This window comes from Drosophila pseudoobscura, chromosome X (genome assembly GCF_009870125.1).
Source record: "Drosophila pseudoobscura strain MV-25-SWS-2005 chromosome X, UCI_Dpse_MV25, whole genome shotgun sequence".
NCBI lineage: Eukaryota > Metazoa > Arthropoda > Insecta > Diptera > Drosophilidae > Drosophila > Drosophila pseudoobscura.
This window is the reverse complement of record NC_046683.1, coordinates 61,283,897-61,299,699: the sequence shown is the minus strand read 5'-3', so window position 1 is coordinate 61,299,699 and position 15,803 is coordinate 61,283,897. Positions and strand designations below refer to the sequence as shown.

At 48.5% G+C, this 15,803-nt stretch overlaps 3 protein-coding genes and 6 non-coding genes across 10 annotated transcripts; 8 read left to right on the top strand and 1 right to left on the bottom strand.

Annotated features, from left to right (window-relative positions):
* The first annotated feature begins 1,144 nt into the window (after positions 1-1,144).
* Positions 1,145-1,229, top strand: LOC6900276 (small nucleolar RNA Me18S-Um1356). Its single transcript, XR_053273.2, has one exon. It is a non-coding gene; the product is annotated as a small nucleolar RNA Me18S-Um1356 (small nucleolar RNA).
* A 190-nt stretch (positions 1,230-1,419) lies between these two features.
* On the top strand, positions 1,420-1,505 carry LOC6900277 (small nucleolar RNA Me18S-Um1356). Its single transcript, XR_053274.2, has one exon. It is a non-coding gene; the product is annotated as a small nucleolar RNA Me18S-Um1356 (small nucleolar RNA).
* A 216-nt stretch (positions 1,506-1,721) lies between these two features.
* On the top strand, positions 1,722-1,806 carry LOC6900278 (small nucleolar RNA Me18S-Um1356). The gene has a single exon (XR_053275.2). It is a non-coding gene; the product is annotated as a small nucleolar RNA Me18S-Um1356 (small nucleolar RNA).
* Positions 1,807-1,950: 144 nt separating this feature from the next.
* Positions 1,951-2,036, top strand: LOC6900279 (small nucleolar RNA Me18S-Um1356). The gene has a single exon (XR_053276.2). It is a non-coding gene; the product is annotated as a small nucleolar RNA Me18S-Um1356 (small nucleolar RNA).
* Positions 2,037-2,189: 153 nt separating this feature from the next.
* Positions 2,190-2,274, top strand: LOC6900280 (small nucleolar RNA Me18S-Um1356). The gene has a single exon (XR_053277.2). It is a non-coding gene; the product is annotated as a small nucleolar RNA Me18S-Um1356 (small nucleolar RNA).
* A 145-nt stretch (positions 2,275-2,419) lies between these two features.
* On the top strand, positions 2,420-2,506 carry LOC6900281 (small nucleolar RNA Me18S-Um1356). Its single transcript, XR_053278.2, has one exon. It is a non-coding gene; the product is annotated as a small nucleolar RNA Me18S-Um1356 (small nucleolar RNA).
* A 53-nt stretch (positions 2,507-2,559) lies between these two features.
* On the bottom strand, positions 2,560-12,844 carry atk (artichoke). 2 transcript variants are annotated; one of them, XM_015188578.2, is made up of 5 exons: positions 12,375-12,844; positions 7,427-7,625; positions 4,869-7,368; positions 4,682-4,805; positions 2,560-4,618 (listed from the first exon to the last, which is right to left on the bottom strand). In XM_015188578.2, exons 2-5 carry the CDS (start codon positions 7,552-7,554, stop codon positions 2,721-2,723), a joined length of 4,650 nt encoding a protein of 1,549 aa, XP_015044064.2. In that variant the 5' UTR covers positions 7,555-7,625; positions 12,375-12,844; the 3' UTR covers positions 2,560-2,720. The 2 variants fall into 2 exon arrangements, with proteins under 2 accessions (XP_015044064.2, XP_001352983.3); XM_001352947.4 differs by lacking the exon at positions 12,375-12,844 and adding an exon at positions 11,097-11,235.
* mag (magro) lies at positions 7,951-9,320 on the top strand. The gene is made up of 2 exons (XM_001352948.4): positions 7,951-8,834; positions 8,893-9,320. Exons 1-2 carry the CDS (start codon positions 8,022-8,024, stop codon positions 9,277-9,279), a joined length of 1,200 nt encoding a protein of 399 aa, XP_001352984.1. The 5' UTR covers positions 7,951-8,021; the 3' UTR covers positions 9,280-9,320.
* A 687-nt stretch (positions 12,845-13,531) lies between the features above and the next one.
* Positions 13,532-15,764, top strand: Tdh (L-threonine dehydrogenase). Its single transcript, XM_001352949.4, has 6 exons — positions 13,532-13,967; positions 14,066-14,315; positions 14,379-14,505; positions 14,568-14,715; positions 15,134-15,239; positions 15,296-15,764. The coding sequence occupies exons 1-6, from the start codon at positions 13,826-13,828 to the stop codon at positions 15,618-15,620; spliced, it is 1,098 nt and encodes a 365-aa protein (XP_001352985.2). The 5' UTR covers positions 13,532-13,825; the 3' UTR covers positions 15,621-15,764.
* Positions 15,765-15,803: the final 39 nt, after the last annotated feature.

The window sequence follows — 15,803 nt, the reverse complement described above, 5'->3', positions numbered from 1 at the left end:
TCCACGGTGAATTTGATTACGAAATGATAGCTTTTTTACACTACTACGCGTTTCTCACTGATATCAGAATAGACGAAGTGACTCAGAATAGCCGTTCACACTGGCCAACGCAGAAAACAGCTGATTTATGTTTCGATGAAAGAAACCCAAATTTTGTATATCAAGCATATTATGGAAAAGGGAAAAATGGACTACAAGGACTTGATTCTCGTATCTGAGATGGAGCAAAATGGAGAAACGCTTTAAAATTCATGGAAGTGCCTCTGCAATTTTCTGACAAATACGTATTAGATTTTTTCTAGCTCCCCGAAAACAATCAATTTTTTCTTCCCATAAATCGAGCAGTGTCTGTATGGCCGCAGGGGTCCACAAAAGTCTTATCTAATCATACAATTGTTTTCAACTATTTTTTGTATGGACTATATGTGTATTTTTACCTTACGGTAAGACGCAATGACGCAGTCCCGGTGTAAACACCCTATTAAATAGCAGACCGTTTAATTTTTTGGTATATCTTAGTCATCATCCATTTTATGGTATTTTACGGTAGATTTAGTTCCAAGACGGAAATTAAGTACATTATATCGATAGTTCATACCATTTTCGCTAAAACCTCTTTATACGCAAAATGCAATAAAAGCAAATGTTTAAAATAAACCAGTCTATTAGAAAATAGATGCACTAATCGGATAAAAATAATGTGGGCAGGGCTGAGAGATCCATCTAGCTAATAATATTCCACGGAATTCAAAATTAAGGAATATGTATAATAGAACTTGAATTTGTCAGTATATTTACGGTATATTTTTTGAATGAGACGGCATATTTTAGTATATTTCTGGGGATCGGATCTTTCATCGCCTGCTCTTGGTCGCTGGCGCCCAAATTTTTGTAAGAAATGGAAAATATAGAAAATTTTCACAGCGCATTAGTGAAAAAAGCATTGAAATGCGCGATCCATATTACAAGTGGTTGTATACATATAATATAAAGTTGGAAGTATAAAGAAATCGTTGGATTTTCGTTAAATCAAAAACAGCACCTCCCACGTGGTGCGCCACGTGCCATGTGAAGACACGTTAGATTGCTACTAGACATTCTTTGAGGTAATTTATAATCATCTTAATTAATGCCCCACTCTATAACAACTCAAATGATGACATCTACATACCCAATTCTGAGAAATTATGTTGAAATCCTTTTAACATGCATCACCATCTGATATAATCATCCATTATTTAGACTGTATTGTGCGTTTTCGGTTGCTAATATGCTCTTATTATATTTACAGCATGTGGTAGCCGATGGCCACATCGGACCACGATGGATCCGCTCAGAACACTTTCCTATACCCATAAAATAGAGCGTGCCGTCCACTGGTCTAAAGGTAAAAGCCTATTTTCAATTATTAATCGCCATAAAACCATAATGATGACAACTTCATACCGAACTCAGAGCAATTATGTTGAAATCCTATTAACATGCATCACCATCTGATATAATCGGCCATTATTTAAACAGTGTTAAGTGTTTGCGTTTGTTAATTTGCTCTTATTATATTTACAGCATGTGATAGCCGATATCCATATCGGACGACGATGGATCCGTTCGTCTAAACTTTACAGCTGCACAGCAGCAGAACACTTTCCTATACACATAGGATAGAGCGAGTCGTCAACGGGTCTAAAGGTAAAAGCCCATTTTCAATTATTAATCGCCATATCACCATAATGATGACAACTTCATACCAATCTCAGAGCAATTATGTTGAAATCCTATTAACATGCATCACCATCTGATATAATCGGCCATTATTTAAACTGTATTAAGTGTTTGCGTTTGTTAATTTGCTCCTATTTTATATTTTACAGGCTGCGTGTTAGCTGGAGAAGTACGACCTCAATGGATCCCTTCGTCTGAAGGTAATATTTCATTATTTATAGCTATACATACTTCTAAATGATGACAACTTCATACCAAACTCAGAGCAATTATGTTGAAATCTTTTTAACATGCATCACCATCTGATCACATACTTCATAAAGCAAACTCTTATGTAAGAGAACTGTGATTAAAACCTCATCTTTTTATATATTACAGGCAATATTAGGCGCTTACCCCGAAAGAAATTGGTCTGTCCATCCTTTGAAAGGTAAATACTCGATTCTTCTTGATTATTTAGAACAAGTATTCCCATAATGATGACAACTTCATACGAATCTCAGAGCAATTATGTTGAAATCCTATTAACATGCATCACCATCTGATATAATTAGCCATTATTTAGACTTTATTCTGTGTTTTCGTTTATTAATTTGCTCTTTTTTTATATTTTACAGGCTGTGTTAGCTAGAGAAGTACGAGCTCAATGGATCCCTTCGTCTGAAGGTATTAACCCATTTTTTCTTATTAAGAGCCATATTCCCATAATGATGACAACTTCATACCAATCTCAGAGCAATTATGTTGAAATCCTATTAACATGCATCACCATCTGATCACATACTTTATAAGCTACAGTCCTTTATTTATATTTTGGTATTTATTTCCTTTTTTTTATTTTACAGGCAATGTCAAGCGACAGAGCTTTTAGACGACTCCCGTTTCTAGACGGGGAATAAATATATAAAATAAAGATTTTATTTAAATATACAAAAAAATTCAATATATTAATTGTCTATATCAAAGATCTTAACAAACTGTTTAACACGCTCGCTCTCTTAGAGCCTCCACAACAATAAAAAGCTGAGAAAGATGATCTCCTTCTTGTTGAATCGGTTCCAGCTGCCCGTACTTTCCCCATCCGAGGGGATGCCACCATAGAACACCTCCTTGTGGGCTGCTTTTCGCACTGCAGCCCCGCCATTAAAGTCGCGCTTCTTCTTGAAGCTCTCGTAGTACCAGTCCATGCCATCCTTGCGGTCTAGCCGATCCACTTGCAAGAGCTCCAGCTCTGTGCGTTTCTGCGCGGTTAGCTGATGCTCGCTGGCCAGACCCTCGTTGTCCGCACTGGGCGTGGTGCGCTGGTATTCCTCCGCTGTGGGCTGAGCCCCTTGTGGTTGGTGCGGAGTAAAGACCTTGGTGATGGTGGATCGCCCACCGCTCCGCAATGGAGGTGGCGGGGCAGGCGGTGGCACCGTGCTTGTCGAGCGCACTGGAGTGGCCTGGTAGTCACTGGGGCTCTGTGGAGTCGTCGTGGTCACCCAGGAGTGGCTCTTGATCTGTGCCACATGCTCCTCTGCAGGTGGAATCAGCAAAATTGTCTCCGCCGTGGTTGTCTGCACCAGGGGCGGAGGTCGCAGCAAGGTCACCGACTGCGCCTCCAAATCATCATCATCGTAGTGCGAGTCCAGTTGCTCCTGCTCGCTGCCCGAGGAGGAATCGTTTACAATTGTAGGCTCAGGGGTGGTGGTGGTGGTGGTTGTAGTCCTAACAGTGGTTGTTGTGGCCCTCGTTGTGGTTGTGGGTCGCGTGGTCGCTCCTCTTGTGCTTTGGACAAGCGGAACTATGGTGGTCACATCGGGCGTCATCTCCGTGACATCATATGTGGCCGATTCGACACTCTCCACACTATTGGGGGTGGGTCTGGGGCGAGGATATACGGAAATGGGCATAAAGTTACGCTCGGCCTTGGCCTGGGCCGGCTCCGGATTCTTTCCTGTGACGTTAACAGCTTCCACCAGACCTCGTCGCTGCTGCGGGTCATGGACGGGCATGAAGCCACCCACATGGGCCGGCACAATGGGGCGGAAGCCTCCGCGTTCGATGCTCGACGGTTCCCGGAAGGTTGTGCGAAAAACTCCGACTGTTGTGGCCGACCCGCCGCTCTCATTGCTCAGTGTCTCCTCAGCCGAGTTGGTGGTGGTGTCCACTTCCATGTAGCGGTTTCTGGCCACATTCTGCTGCTGCTGCTGCTCCTTCAAGTACTTTTCGAACTCTGCGCTGTTGGGCTGATACATCCGCGTCTTGCCCCGACCGCTGGGCAGGTTGATGCTGGCCATGCGATGCGTGGCCGGCATCTCATCGTTCCCATCCGTTCGCTGCTTGCGGCCGCGATCCCCAAAGCCAAAGAACCGGCCCAGACTCACACTGGGAATGGGATAGCCAAAGAAGGTGAAGGGAGAACCGCCTCCGGCGGCTCCAGCCCCCGGCTGTGGACGTCTGTTGAAGTATTTGGTGTGGAGCAGTGTGTTATTCAGGTCGATGTTGCTGTTGAGCGTGGGAACGGGCTTCGGGCGCTGCGAGGTGCTCAGCACTGTGTTGGCCGCGTCCGGCGGATCTGTGGAGTCCACATACTGATCGTAGAAGTACTCGCTCTCACCCACCATGGGTCGGTCGCCGGGCTGCCTCGTGGCCTCGAACACCTCACACTCGTCGGTGAAGTCCTCGGGCAAGTCCCGCTGGAAGACATCGCCGTGTTCGTTGAGCAGCGGCAGATGATTGGCCTCTGTCCGTTCATTATTGTTAAAGACATCCACGCCCGCACACAAGCTCCGCTCCATGCGGGCGGCCCTCAGGAGACGTCCATCCTGGCACTTGGGCCCGGGATACGGGAAGTTTGTTTCCTGCAGCCAAACCGAAAGCCACTGCATCTCACAGTTGCAGTCAATGGGATTGCCTGGAGTGGGATATAGTAGGGGTTTTCATTTGGTTTTTTGCTGTTTGTTAGACTAGGTCTTACCATCCACATCCAAGATGGCTATGTTCCCTCTGAGATTCCGGAAGGTGCGCTCCTTGATGCTTCTCAGCTGATTGTTTCGCATGGAGAGGACCCGCAGCCTGGGCATGGTCTCAAACGGAGCACCCTGGAAGAGTACAACAAAACATATATAGAGGGCATATAGGAATTAAGGGTGAAGAAGTCCCACCTGTATCCGACATATCTGATTGTTATCCATTTTCAGTTCCACCAACCAATTGAGAGCCTTCAGTGGCATTGTCGAGACCAGTTTGACCCCATTGGTGGACAAGTCCAGGACCTCCAGATTGCGCATGCTGCGCAGACCAATGTTCTCCATATTTCTGAAGTGATTGTTGGACAGGTTCAGGAACACCAGGGAGTTGGCATTGTGAAAACTCTCCGGGGAGATGTAGCGCAGCTTGTTGTACTGGAAATGGGAGGCCAGCAGACTGGGGAGCTCCTCGAAGACATGATCCTTCAGCTCCACCAGCTTGTTGTCTGCGAGAACGAACTCCTGCAGTTCATCGAGACCCTTGAGGGCACCTGGCTCGACATTCCTGATCTCATTGCTGCTCAAATCCAGATACTGCAGTTTCGGCAGGTTCCGGAAGGTGCCCTGCTGCAGTTCCACGATCAGATTGTTGGACAAACGAATCTCGACGACGTTGCGCCATCCCCCAATGACATCGGACTGGACACGCGAGATCTGATTGTAGCTCAGGTCGATGTCCCGAAGGCTGTGCAGGTTACCCAGGCCCACCGATATGTCCAGCAGGCCGTTGCCGGACAGGTCGAGATACTCAAGAGATCTCTGCGTATCGAAGGCCGTCGGGGAGATGCTGCGTATCAGGTTGCGGGACAGATCCAGTTGCTCCAGGCGACTGTTGTTCGAGAAGAAGTTGTCGGTGATGGCCTCCAGTTTGTTCGACTGCAGGTTGAGATTTCGCAGCTCCGCCAGGGGCAACAGAGCCCGCTCGTCGGCCTCCCCCAGCTGGTTCTCCTGCAGATGGAGCAACTCCAGCCGCTGGATGCCTATAAAGGAGGTGTCCTCCAGCTGGCGCAGCTGGTTCTGGGCCAGGCTCAAGACCCGCAACTGGGCGGCGCCCTCGAAGCCGTGCCTGGGCAGCTGCTCGATGCGGTTCTGGCTGAGATCGAGCATGCGCAGGTTGGGCAGCTGCAGGGACTTGCTGGCCGCAGCGGGCAGAGATCCGATCTCGTTGCCCTTCAGGGAGATGCGTTCCACAATGCGTGGCAGGCCCGCGATCACCGCGGTCAGCTGGTTAAAGCTGGCATCGACCTCGAACAGCCGTTCCAGGTGCAGCAACGTGGAGGAGTGAATCTTTGACAGCCCATTGGAGGATATATTGAGGGTTTCCAGCAAAGGATTGTGCCGGAAACTGTTCGGAGCCAGCTCCCTCAGTCCGTTCTCGCTGAGATCGAGCCGCCGCAGCGAAGGTAGTCCCGCCAGCAGCTGGGAATCCACTCGCACAAACTGATTCTGAGCCAGGTCCAGGCCCTTGAGGCCCGGCAGATTCCAGAACGGCAGCGGCAGATCGGAGGAAAGACTGTTGTTTCGCATGCGCAGCTCTCGCAGGGCGGGCATGGCCATCAGGGCGTCCCGCTCAATCAGCCTCAGCTGGTTGTTGTTCAGATGCAGCTGCTCCAAGGTGCCGTGACCCCGCAGCGCGCCATAGGGCAGATCACTCAACAGGTTGCCGCTCATGTCGAGGTAGCGCAGCGTGGGCAGGGCGTCGAGCAGCGCCCTCAAGGCCTCCACATGGCCAATCTCATTGTTGTAGATGTGGACGGCCTCGACGCCACTGCCACTGGCCTGGAGCAGCGACTCCGGATGTATGCGCCGGATGAGGTTGTTCTGCAGATAGATTGTCTTCAGCTGAGGCGTGCGCAGGAAGGCGCCGTACTGCAGCTCGGTGATGCGATTGTCGTTCAGATGCAGCTCCGACAGATTGGGCAGATCCACAAACGACCCGTCTTCGATGACATTGATGATGTTGTGATCCAATCTGAGCTTCTTCAGGTGCTCCAAGTCCTTGACAATGCGCCCGATCATGCCCACATCGCTGATCTGATTGTGGGACAGCTTCAGGCTGACCAAATTGGGCAATCGGGTGAGGGCCCGCAGATGGATCCAGTTGAGTCCGTTGTGCGAAAGGTCCAGGTTCTTCAGTGAGATCAGGCCATCGAACAGGCCCGCCTCCAGTCGGGTCAGACCCGATCCGCCCGTGATGTGGATGTGCTGCAGCTTGGGCAAGTGCCGGAAAATGTGGGGCGCCAGCTCCAGCAGGGATCCCGTCTGCACACTCAGGTACGTGAGGCTGAGCAGGCCCGAGAAGTCCGGCAGATGCTTCAGCTCGTCGCTCTGTATGGTTATGGCCAGCATATTGATCATGCCATTGAGACTCTCCGCGGGAATGCTCCGCAGCTGCGGCTCCACGATGAAGATCTCCACCAGGCTGTTCTCCAGCTCGTTCAGCCAGCCGTTGGACACCCGCTCGATGCTGTTGTAGCGCAGCATCAGCCGCACAATCTGCAGGTTACCAAAGAAGCGACCCGGCAACGCCGGCAGCTGATTGTTCTCCAGCACCAGCTCATCGATTTGGCTCTTGATATTCCGCTCCACGGCCTTCAGCCCGTCCATGATTTGGGGCAGATTGCTGTGCGAGCACCTGATGAAGAACAATGGCACCCTTAAGCTGGAGAAGGCAGTTCCCTGGTTCCACTCACCATATCTGTATCTCCTTGCCACGCAGCGAACAGCGACAGGGCAGGATGGCCTGAGAGGGCGGACAGCTGTCGGCCCTGGTCAGGAGTGTCCCAGCACAGAGCAGCAGCAAGATCTGGAGTATCATCATGTAAACGGGCTAGCGTTAGACCATCGGCTGAGTGGGTTGCACAAACTGCGGTAGGCCAATCTGGGGCATAGCTGTGGGGCATAAGAGAGCGATGTTAGGACCTAGGATATTTGAACTACGAAGACCATGAAAAGAGTGGCAAAACATTCGGAATTTGTCATCGTATATCAAGGGGATTTAACAGACGGAGTAGACTGAAGTAAATATAACTTATGTTTGATAAAAGCGAAGAGTTCAACCGAACTATTGACTGGGGAATCAGACCCCCCTTGTGGTAGTTATATCAGGCTGCACTGCGCTGTAGCAGGTGCTCGCGCGGACATTCCCAGAGACAAGAGTATCTCAATAAATCAGGGGCACGAAAGCGGTGCTCTATCAGCCGATAAGGCGGGTGGCTCGAACTATATATAGGCCTCCTCCGCGGTCAGTTGGCTAAGCAAGACCCTGAGGTCTCTATTGATATCAGCATGGGTCCCATCGCCTACGCTTTGTTGTTCATTCTGGCCGCTGGCCTGGTCGTCGCCGAGAAGTCCGATTACTGTCTGAGTGAGATCGTCAAGTCGGACCAGCGCATCCGATCCCACGGGTATCCGGCCGAGGCTCACGAGGTGGTCACCGAGGACGGCTATGTGCTGACCCTGTTCCGCATCCCGTACTCGCACAAGCTGCAGAACCAGAACCAGAGGCGCCCGCCCGTCCTCCTGCAGCACGGCCTGTTCAGCAACTCGGACTGTTTCCTCTGCTCCGGGCCGGACAACTCCCTAGCCTACCTGCTGGCCGACGCCGGCTACGACGTCTGGCTGGGCAATGCCCGTGGCAACATCTACTCGCGGGCCAACCAGAAGATCTCCCTGAACAGCTACAAGTTCTGGCACTTTGACTGGCACGAGATCGGCACCATCGACATTGCCGCCATGATCGACTACATCATCGACGTTACCGACTTCCCCAAGGTGCACTACGCCGGCCACTCGCAGGGCACCACCGTCTACCTGGTGCTGCTCTCCGAGCGTCCCGAGTACAACGACAAGATCGCAACCGGCCACTTGCTGGCTCCCTGCGCCTTCTTCGCGCACGGCACCTCGTTCGTCTTCAACGCCCTGGGACCCTTGGTGGGCACCCCCGGCGGCATTTGGAACCAGCTGCTGGTGGACACCGAGCTGATCCCGCACAACAACCTGGTCAATCGCGTGGTGGACAATGGCTGCCATCTCTCGGACGCAATCTGCAAGAACGCCTTCGTCATGTTCGCCAACGGTGGCTACGAGAACGCCAATTCTGTAAGTCATTCGTTCCCGATTCAGAACCATTCATCTCCTGACCACACTGTTCTTCCAGAGCTCCATGTCAGTGCTGGTTGAGACCCATCCGGCCGGGTCCTCCAGCAACCAGGGAATCCACTACTTGCAGCTGTGGAAGTCGCACGCGTTCCGCCAGTACGACTGGGGCACGAAGAAGAACAACGAGCTGTACGGCCAGGACCTGCCGCCCGACTACGATCTGGACCTAATCACCGCCGAAACACACTCCTACTCGAGCCACAACGACGCCCTGTGCGGCCCCGAGGACGTGGACACCCTGGTCTCCCGGTTCACCCACCTAGCGGAGGACCATCGCGTGCCCGTCCAGAGCTTCAACCACTTGGACTTCATCATTGCCAAGAACGTAAAGGAGCTGGTCAACGATCCGATCATCGAGCGCATCAACGAGTACGAGAGCCGCTAGACACGATCCCAAAATAAATAAAGCAAATGCAATTTAATGAATGACCGCACTCGCATTATCTGGCTGGGGGGACACTCAAGAGAGTGTCTCAAGTGCAAGTACCACTGAGGAACTTTGCCTGAATTTACTGCGGGATTTAGTACTAAATCAATCGATTAGATACTGCCTTCAAACATCCAATCGAGTGCCTGAGCAATCCCTCACCTGTTGGGCCCTATTGGAGGGGCCTTCCCTGCTCTTGTGGGCGTCTGGCGTGATTTGATTCATTTTTGGCGGTTTAAACTAGTCAGAAATCGCTGATTGAATCCTAAGATTTGTTTGACTGCCAGCAGATATCAATTGAAAGGTTACCGTGTGTACATTCCCAGCGATAAGATACTCCCCTTACATGAAAATAATGGGCATTTACCTATGTCTATTACTTCATATTTAAACTAGTTGTAGTACTAATTTTAGGTAATTTTTCCATCAGCTGAGCCGCTCATAAAATATAAAAATAATCAAGGGACTGATGTAGGTTTATCTGCCAGGTGTTCAATGATTAATATAATTTATTGTAGATCAGCGTATCTGTGAATCTCTGCTTCTAAATTGAACTCCAAGTGCACTCTTTTATATAAGAGTCTTGCAAATGCTTATCGAACCATTACCACGCGTACTTCCTCTATCTAGAAAACAAATAACCTTTTGTATAGATCCATTCATCTTTAGATGCACTTCTAACGCCTCATAAAGCTGCTGTTTCATTTTGTGGTCAGGTCGTACGACAGGAAGTTGTGCGAACGAGGGCTCTCTTGTGCAATAGACCCCTACCAAAGACTCGTCTGGTCTGGTCTGGTCTGTCTTTTCTTGTCTCTATAACGTATAGACATTATATCCATCCATAGTAGATACCCCCACATGCAACTGCGCAACTCGAACCGAAAAAAAGAAACTTTTTTGCGCCAAGAAGCGTAACATGGCTTTTCAACGAAAATTTTGTAATCATTTAACAAAAAAAAAAAAAACAACAACACACAAAACAAGCAGCTGCAAAGCTGCTATGGAATAGAGTGAAACGAAAACTACGGAATAGAGTGAAACGAATACCGCTGGTAGAGCGCCGGATTCGGATTCGGATTCGGAGTCAGCTTCTACGCATGCGCAGCGGAGTTTACATCAAACGAACCTTGAAATTATTGTCGTTTTCATCATTGTTCGGGTCTATGTGTTTGTATCTGTATCTGCAGCTGTATCTGCAGCTGTATCTGTATCTGTGTGTAATTTCTTTGGCAGACTTTGCATTGCACGCCTTGGAGTCACACTAAGTGAAGGCCCGCCCTCCCATCCGCCCGCCTGCCCGTCCCCATGGAGTTCTCTGGCGACAGTTTCACCAGCTTTTCCTTGGCTCCAGTCTGCTCTGATTTCTCTCTCTCTCTCCCTCTCTCTGGCACGGGGTACCGACCATCTCCCCTAATTAAGTAACTGTTTGGTTCTACAAACGGTTCTTTTATCAAATGAATACAGATTTAGGTGGCTTAGACAGATAGATAGATAGATGTGGGTTCAGGGTTTATGCATGGCTTGCGAATTTGGTCCCCGAAGAAAGTCAAAGAAGAAAGCATTCAGTACAGATTTATTCCTAAGGAAACCAATTATCAAAGTAAAAGAAAAGATTTCAGCGTTAAGTACGGATTTATTCCTAAAAAAAGACCCCCTTCAACACTCAATACTTCCCTCCAAAATTATGAATTAGAGTATTCCCCTTTAAAAATCAATAAAATTACAAATTTCTGAAACCATATGAGGAATTTTTTAACTTTGAGCCTCAGACTTACTCAATTTCAACAGTCTCCAATCAAATATCCTTGTTATTTTTTTGGAATACAGCACTTGTGTTTATTTGTTCTTAAAGATTTGAAATTCCAGCGAAATTCGCATATACTTTCTCAATCCCTAGAACAATTTGTAGCCTTTTGGCCCCATTCGAATTTCAATCACTTTCCAACGCACTTCAAAATAAATCACCAACTAATTCGCTTGGAATTTATCGGGAAGGTAGGTGACTTTTGCAATCTGGCGAGCCTTTTCTTAGCCGAACGAACCGTCTCGTTTGGAATGCACGCGAAAACTGTTTGGGCTGGCACAAAAAATGTTATGGCCCCACAGATTACTCAAGATTTCTACAAAAAATGTTGGCTTGAGCGCGCCAGGCCTCACACACAGAGAGCAGAGGGCTTCCTGCCTGTGCAATATCGGAGTCGGAGTTGGAGTCGGAGTCGGAGCTGGAGCTGGATTCCACTCTTGGCGCCACACTTGGCTGATTCTCACTCACTTCTTTGGGGAGAAGATACTGCTGTGTTGGATGAGAGTATGGGGCATGGGGATGGTATGGAGCAGGTGAACTGTGACCACAGCTCAGAGGTCGCTCTTGGGGGGGAATGGGCCAGGCCAGGCCTGGTCTCTGGTCTCTCAGGTGTTTTATGTGCTGCTCATAATGAAATTGCAAGTGAAATGACGAGGCTATTAGATGAGGAAATTGCTTGTGCAAATGAAGGCCAAGAGAATTGGGAATTAGTGGTTTGCCCAGCCAGGTCTACAAAGGATCTTTAATGGATAAAATGGATCTCTTCAGGAATCCTAGCTGGCTCCAGTCTTTGATGGAAATACTCGTATGCACCTTACATACTTTTTTTCAATATTTTCCCTTTTATCTGACAACAGTTGGGACTATCATTTCCTTGGCTCCGTGGGCTGTGGGTCTCACTTTTTCTAAATCAAATTAAAGGCCTCATAAAGCGCTTAAATCATCAGCTATTTTTTTTAATGGGATTACATAAAGAGTCGCCAGTTTTTGTGGGGGCTCTCTGCTTTCTGTTTCTTTTCCTCGGAGACGCTTCGCTGGGCAAGGCACAAACAGTCGTACACAATAGCATAACGCTTCCCTAATATATTTAATTTGTTTCACGATAACTGCCAAAGCCAATTCCATCTTTCTTTTCACTTTTGTCGCCTGGCGACAGGAAGGGGAAGGCAACAAGTGAACAATTCTCAGCTGTTTTCCGCACACATGGAAAACAAATAATATTTTTAGTTCTATATGCCATAATATTTACTCGATTTTCTGTATGCAAAAAGCATCTACGCGCACGTCATGCAGTGGAATAATTACGGATCTCAAGGCCGACCCACGGCTGGTGGTAGTCCGTACTGTACTGCACTGGTCACCGTGCACTGTACAGCCGGAGCCGGAGCTGATAAGCTTTTGGGGCCAGGTCGGAAAATGATTCCCAATTAATGCCAATCCATTGCACTATCGGATCGAGCACAACACGTGTCTGATGTAAGTCTGGAGTGGGTTCCATAATGCCATTCCATATTCCACTAATTTCGGAGGCAGCCTCTGGGGGTCTCGACCCACTCCACTCCCAAATGAAATTCAATTTCCCACTCAAGGTTAATTTGATCTGTGCTATACGGCGGTGTTGGGCTTAGGTTTGTGCATAAAAGAATTCATTCAGCTACAGTGAACGATCTTTGGGAGAGGGGGCTTCCAGTAGCGGGAGACTCTGTGGATAAGTGGATATTTCAGTATTTGACATTGCTCCATTTATCACAGATGAATAATGGTCTAAATGTACACAAATAAGATTTAAAAATATATTAAAATTATTTTCTCTTTTTATTTAATTGATTTATTTCATTAAAAAATATATTTCATATTTAAATTAAATATTTTCCGATTTATGTGAAATAATATTTGCCACAAATCTCAATTATTATATTTAATTTCTTATTTAAGAATCGAATATTTAATCGAATTATTTTACTATTCCATTTTTCCATATGTTAGTACGTTCCAAAATCCCCCACCTGTTGCACCCTCTACCACTAGACCCCACAAAAAGAGGGGCCTGTCCTGGTGGCACCCTATAAGTGGCGAGCAGGCCTTACATAACATATGTACACAATGTGTACGCAATAATACGCATTCGGACAGATTTAGACATGCCGAGACCGAGACCGAAAAGGAAACCCATCCATCCACCTCCAACAAATTGTTGTTGTCAATTGCCAGGCCTCCTCTCTCTGGTCGTCTCTCTCTCTCGCTCTCTGTCTCTCTGGCGGGCAGCTTTCGTTTTTTATTGAATTACTCGATCCAAAAACAAAATCTTTGCGCCATGGCGACAGCTCCCCTTTAATAAGCAAGCCACATACCACGCCACCGTGCCACATACAACTCATAATGAATTTGACTGGCTGCCAAGTGCTGCTCTACTCAGAGTCTACTACTGGTATATGCCAAACGACGACTGCGAATCGGGATGCCCCCCCGAGTGTGCCTACGCTCACGCGATATATACGACAGAAAACATATAGCGGAAATGAGACTGTGAGACTGGGAGACTAGGAGACTGCGAGACAGTACGGGAGTACGTTGGAGGGCTTGCTTGCTGAAAAAGATTTTGCAAATTTCGAAATCAGTTGGAAATAGTCATTCGCACGTCGCTGTGCTGTGCTGTGCTGTGCTGTGCCGCGTCTCTCTCCCCAGCAACTGGAACTGAACATGTTTCGCAAATGTCTAGCCAGCTTGGCCCTGGCCCCGCTGCCAAGGATCACTCCTGCCGGGCAGCTGGCCGGGCTCGGTCAGAGTCGTGGCATGCATCAGGCGCCGGACAAGTCGAGACCCCCGAAAGTACTCATCACAGGTCAGTGGACGGCACCACGTGCTGGGCTCAAGGGCAGGCGAAAATAAAAAACAGCTGTATTAAACAGTCCCCATATATTGTACTTCCGTACGTTGTAGGTGGCCTCGGGCAGCTGGGCATCGAGTGTGCGAAGCTCTTGCGCTCGCAGTACGGCAGCGAGAACGTGATACTCTCGGACATAATCAAGCCCAGCCAGGCGGTGCTGGAGAACGGGCCGTACATCTTTGCGGACATCCTGGACTTCAAGGGCCTGCAGAAGATCGTTGTCAACCATCGCATCGACTGGCTGATACACTTCTCGGCCCTGCTCAGTGCTGTGGGTGAGCAGAACGTGCCCCTGGCTGTGAGGTGAGTTCCGGGCGGGGTCAAGCCCCTATGCACTCGCTTAATACCGTAATGCCCCTTCTGTAGGGTCAACATCGAGGGTGTGCACAATGTCATTGAGCTGGCAAAGCAGTACAAGCTGCGCATCTTTGTGCCGAGCACCATTGGAGCCTTTGGGCCCGACAGTCCACGCAATCCCACGCCCAACATTACGGTAGGTCCCCCCAGACACCCCCCAGAATGTTTGTTCGATATTCATGTTGCACCTCCTTGCAGATACAACGTCCCCGCACCATTTATGGCGTTTCCAAGGTGCACGCCGAACTAATTGGCGAATATTATTATCATAAATTTGGCCTGGACTTTAGATGTTTGCGCTTCCCCGGAGTCATCTCCAGCGATCCACCAGGCGGCGGTACCACAGGTATGTCTGGTATTTCCCGGAGAAATTCCCATCTCATCTATGCATCTTCGAGTTACTTTCCCCCGCAACGAAACTGTGTCGTCGGGCGCATTTCAAGCTTTATTTAATCCAATTTTCCAACATAATAGTATGCCTCAATTGCTGATCGTTTAGGGTAATCAAATGGCTTGACAATGCATAGAAAAAAGAGGGGCTTGCCTACCCGTTGACCCATTAAGCTATTGACTCACTTAGTGTGGATATTATCTTAAAATGATGGTACCCCTTCGGTACTTCCAATAATATCTACCCCTAGTTTATTGTCTTCAAATTGTGAGGAGTGAAAGTCGAAACAAAATTCGAAGCACTTAGGGCTATAGAAAAATTCTGTTGCATACTTATTTGTGTTGGGGTTTGAATTGGTTTCTTGTCTTCACAGACTATGCCGTTGCCGTGTTCCATGAGGCCCTGCGCTTTGGCAAATACACCTGCTATCTGCGTCCCGACACGCGTCTGCCCATGATGTACATCGAAGACTGTTTGCGGTAGGCTAACCTAACAAATCCCCCAAAAAAACCCCACTAGAATGTGTCTATTGCAGAGCTTTGCTGGAGTTTATGCGGGCACCCAACGAGCAGCTAAAACGTCGCGTCTACAATGTGACCGCCATGTCGTTCACGCCCGAGGAGCTGGTGGACCGGCTGAGCAAGCATGTACCCAATCTCCATGTGACCTACAAGCCGGACAGTCGACAGTCGATAGCCGACTCCTGGCCGGAGGTGTTTGACGATTCCGAGGCCCGACGCGACTGGCAGTGGCAGCACAAGTACGATCTGGGCAACCTGGTGGACTTCATGGTCAAGGATGTGCAGGAGAACTACATCAATGTGGAGAATCGCCAGCAGCAGCAGCAGCTCAAGATCTGAGGAGTGGCTCGAGCGGGTCAGACCAAATGGAGGCCGCATCTAGTATTCTTAACAAATGAAATTCAATTGCGTTTAACCCTGCATTTATCTAGCAACTACAAACCCCAAACCCCAAATACAATGTACAAGTACAATTCTCTATAATTATCTTCTTTTTTTTTTGGTTAACATTAAACAAGAGAA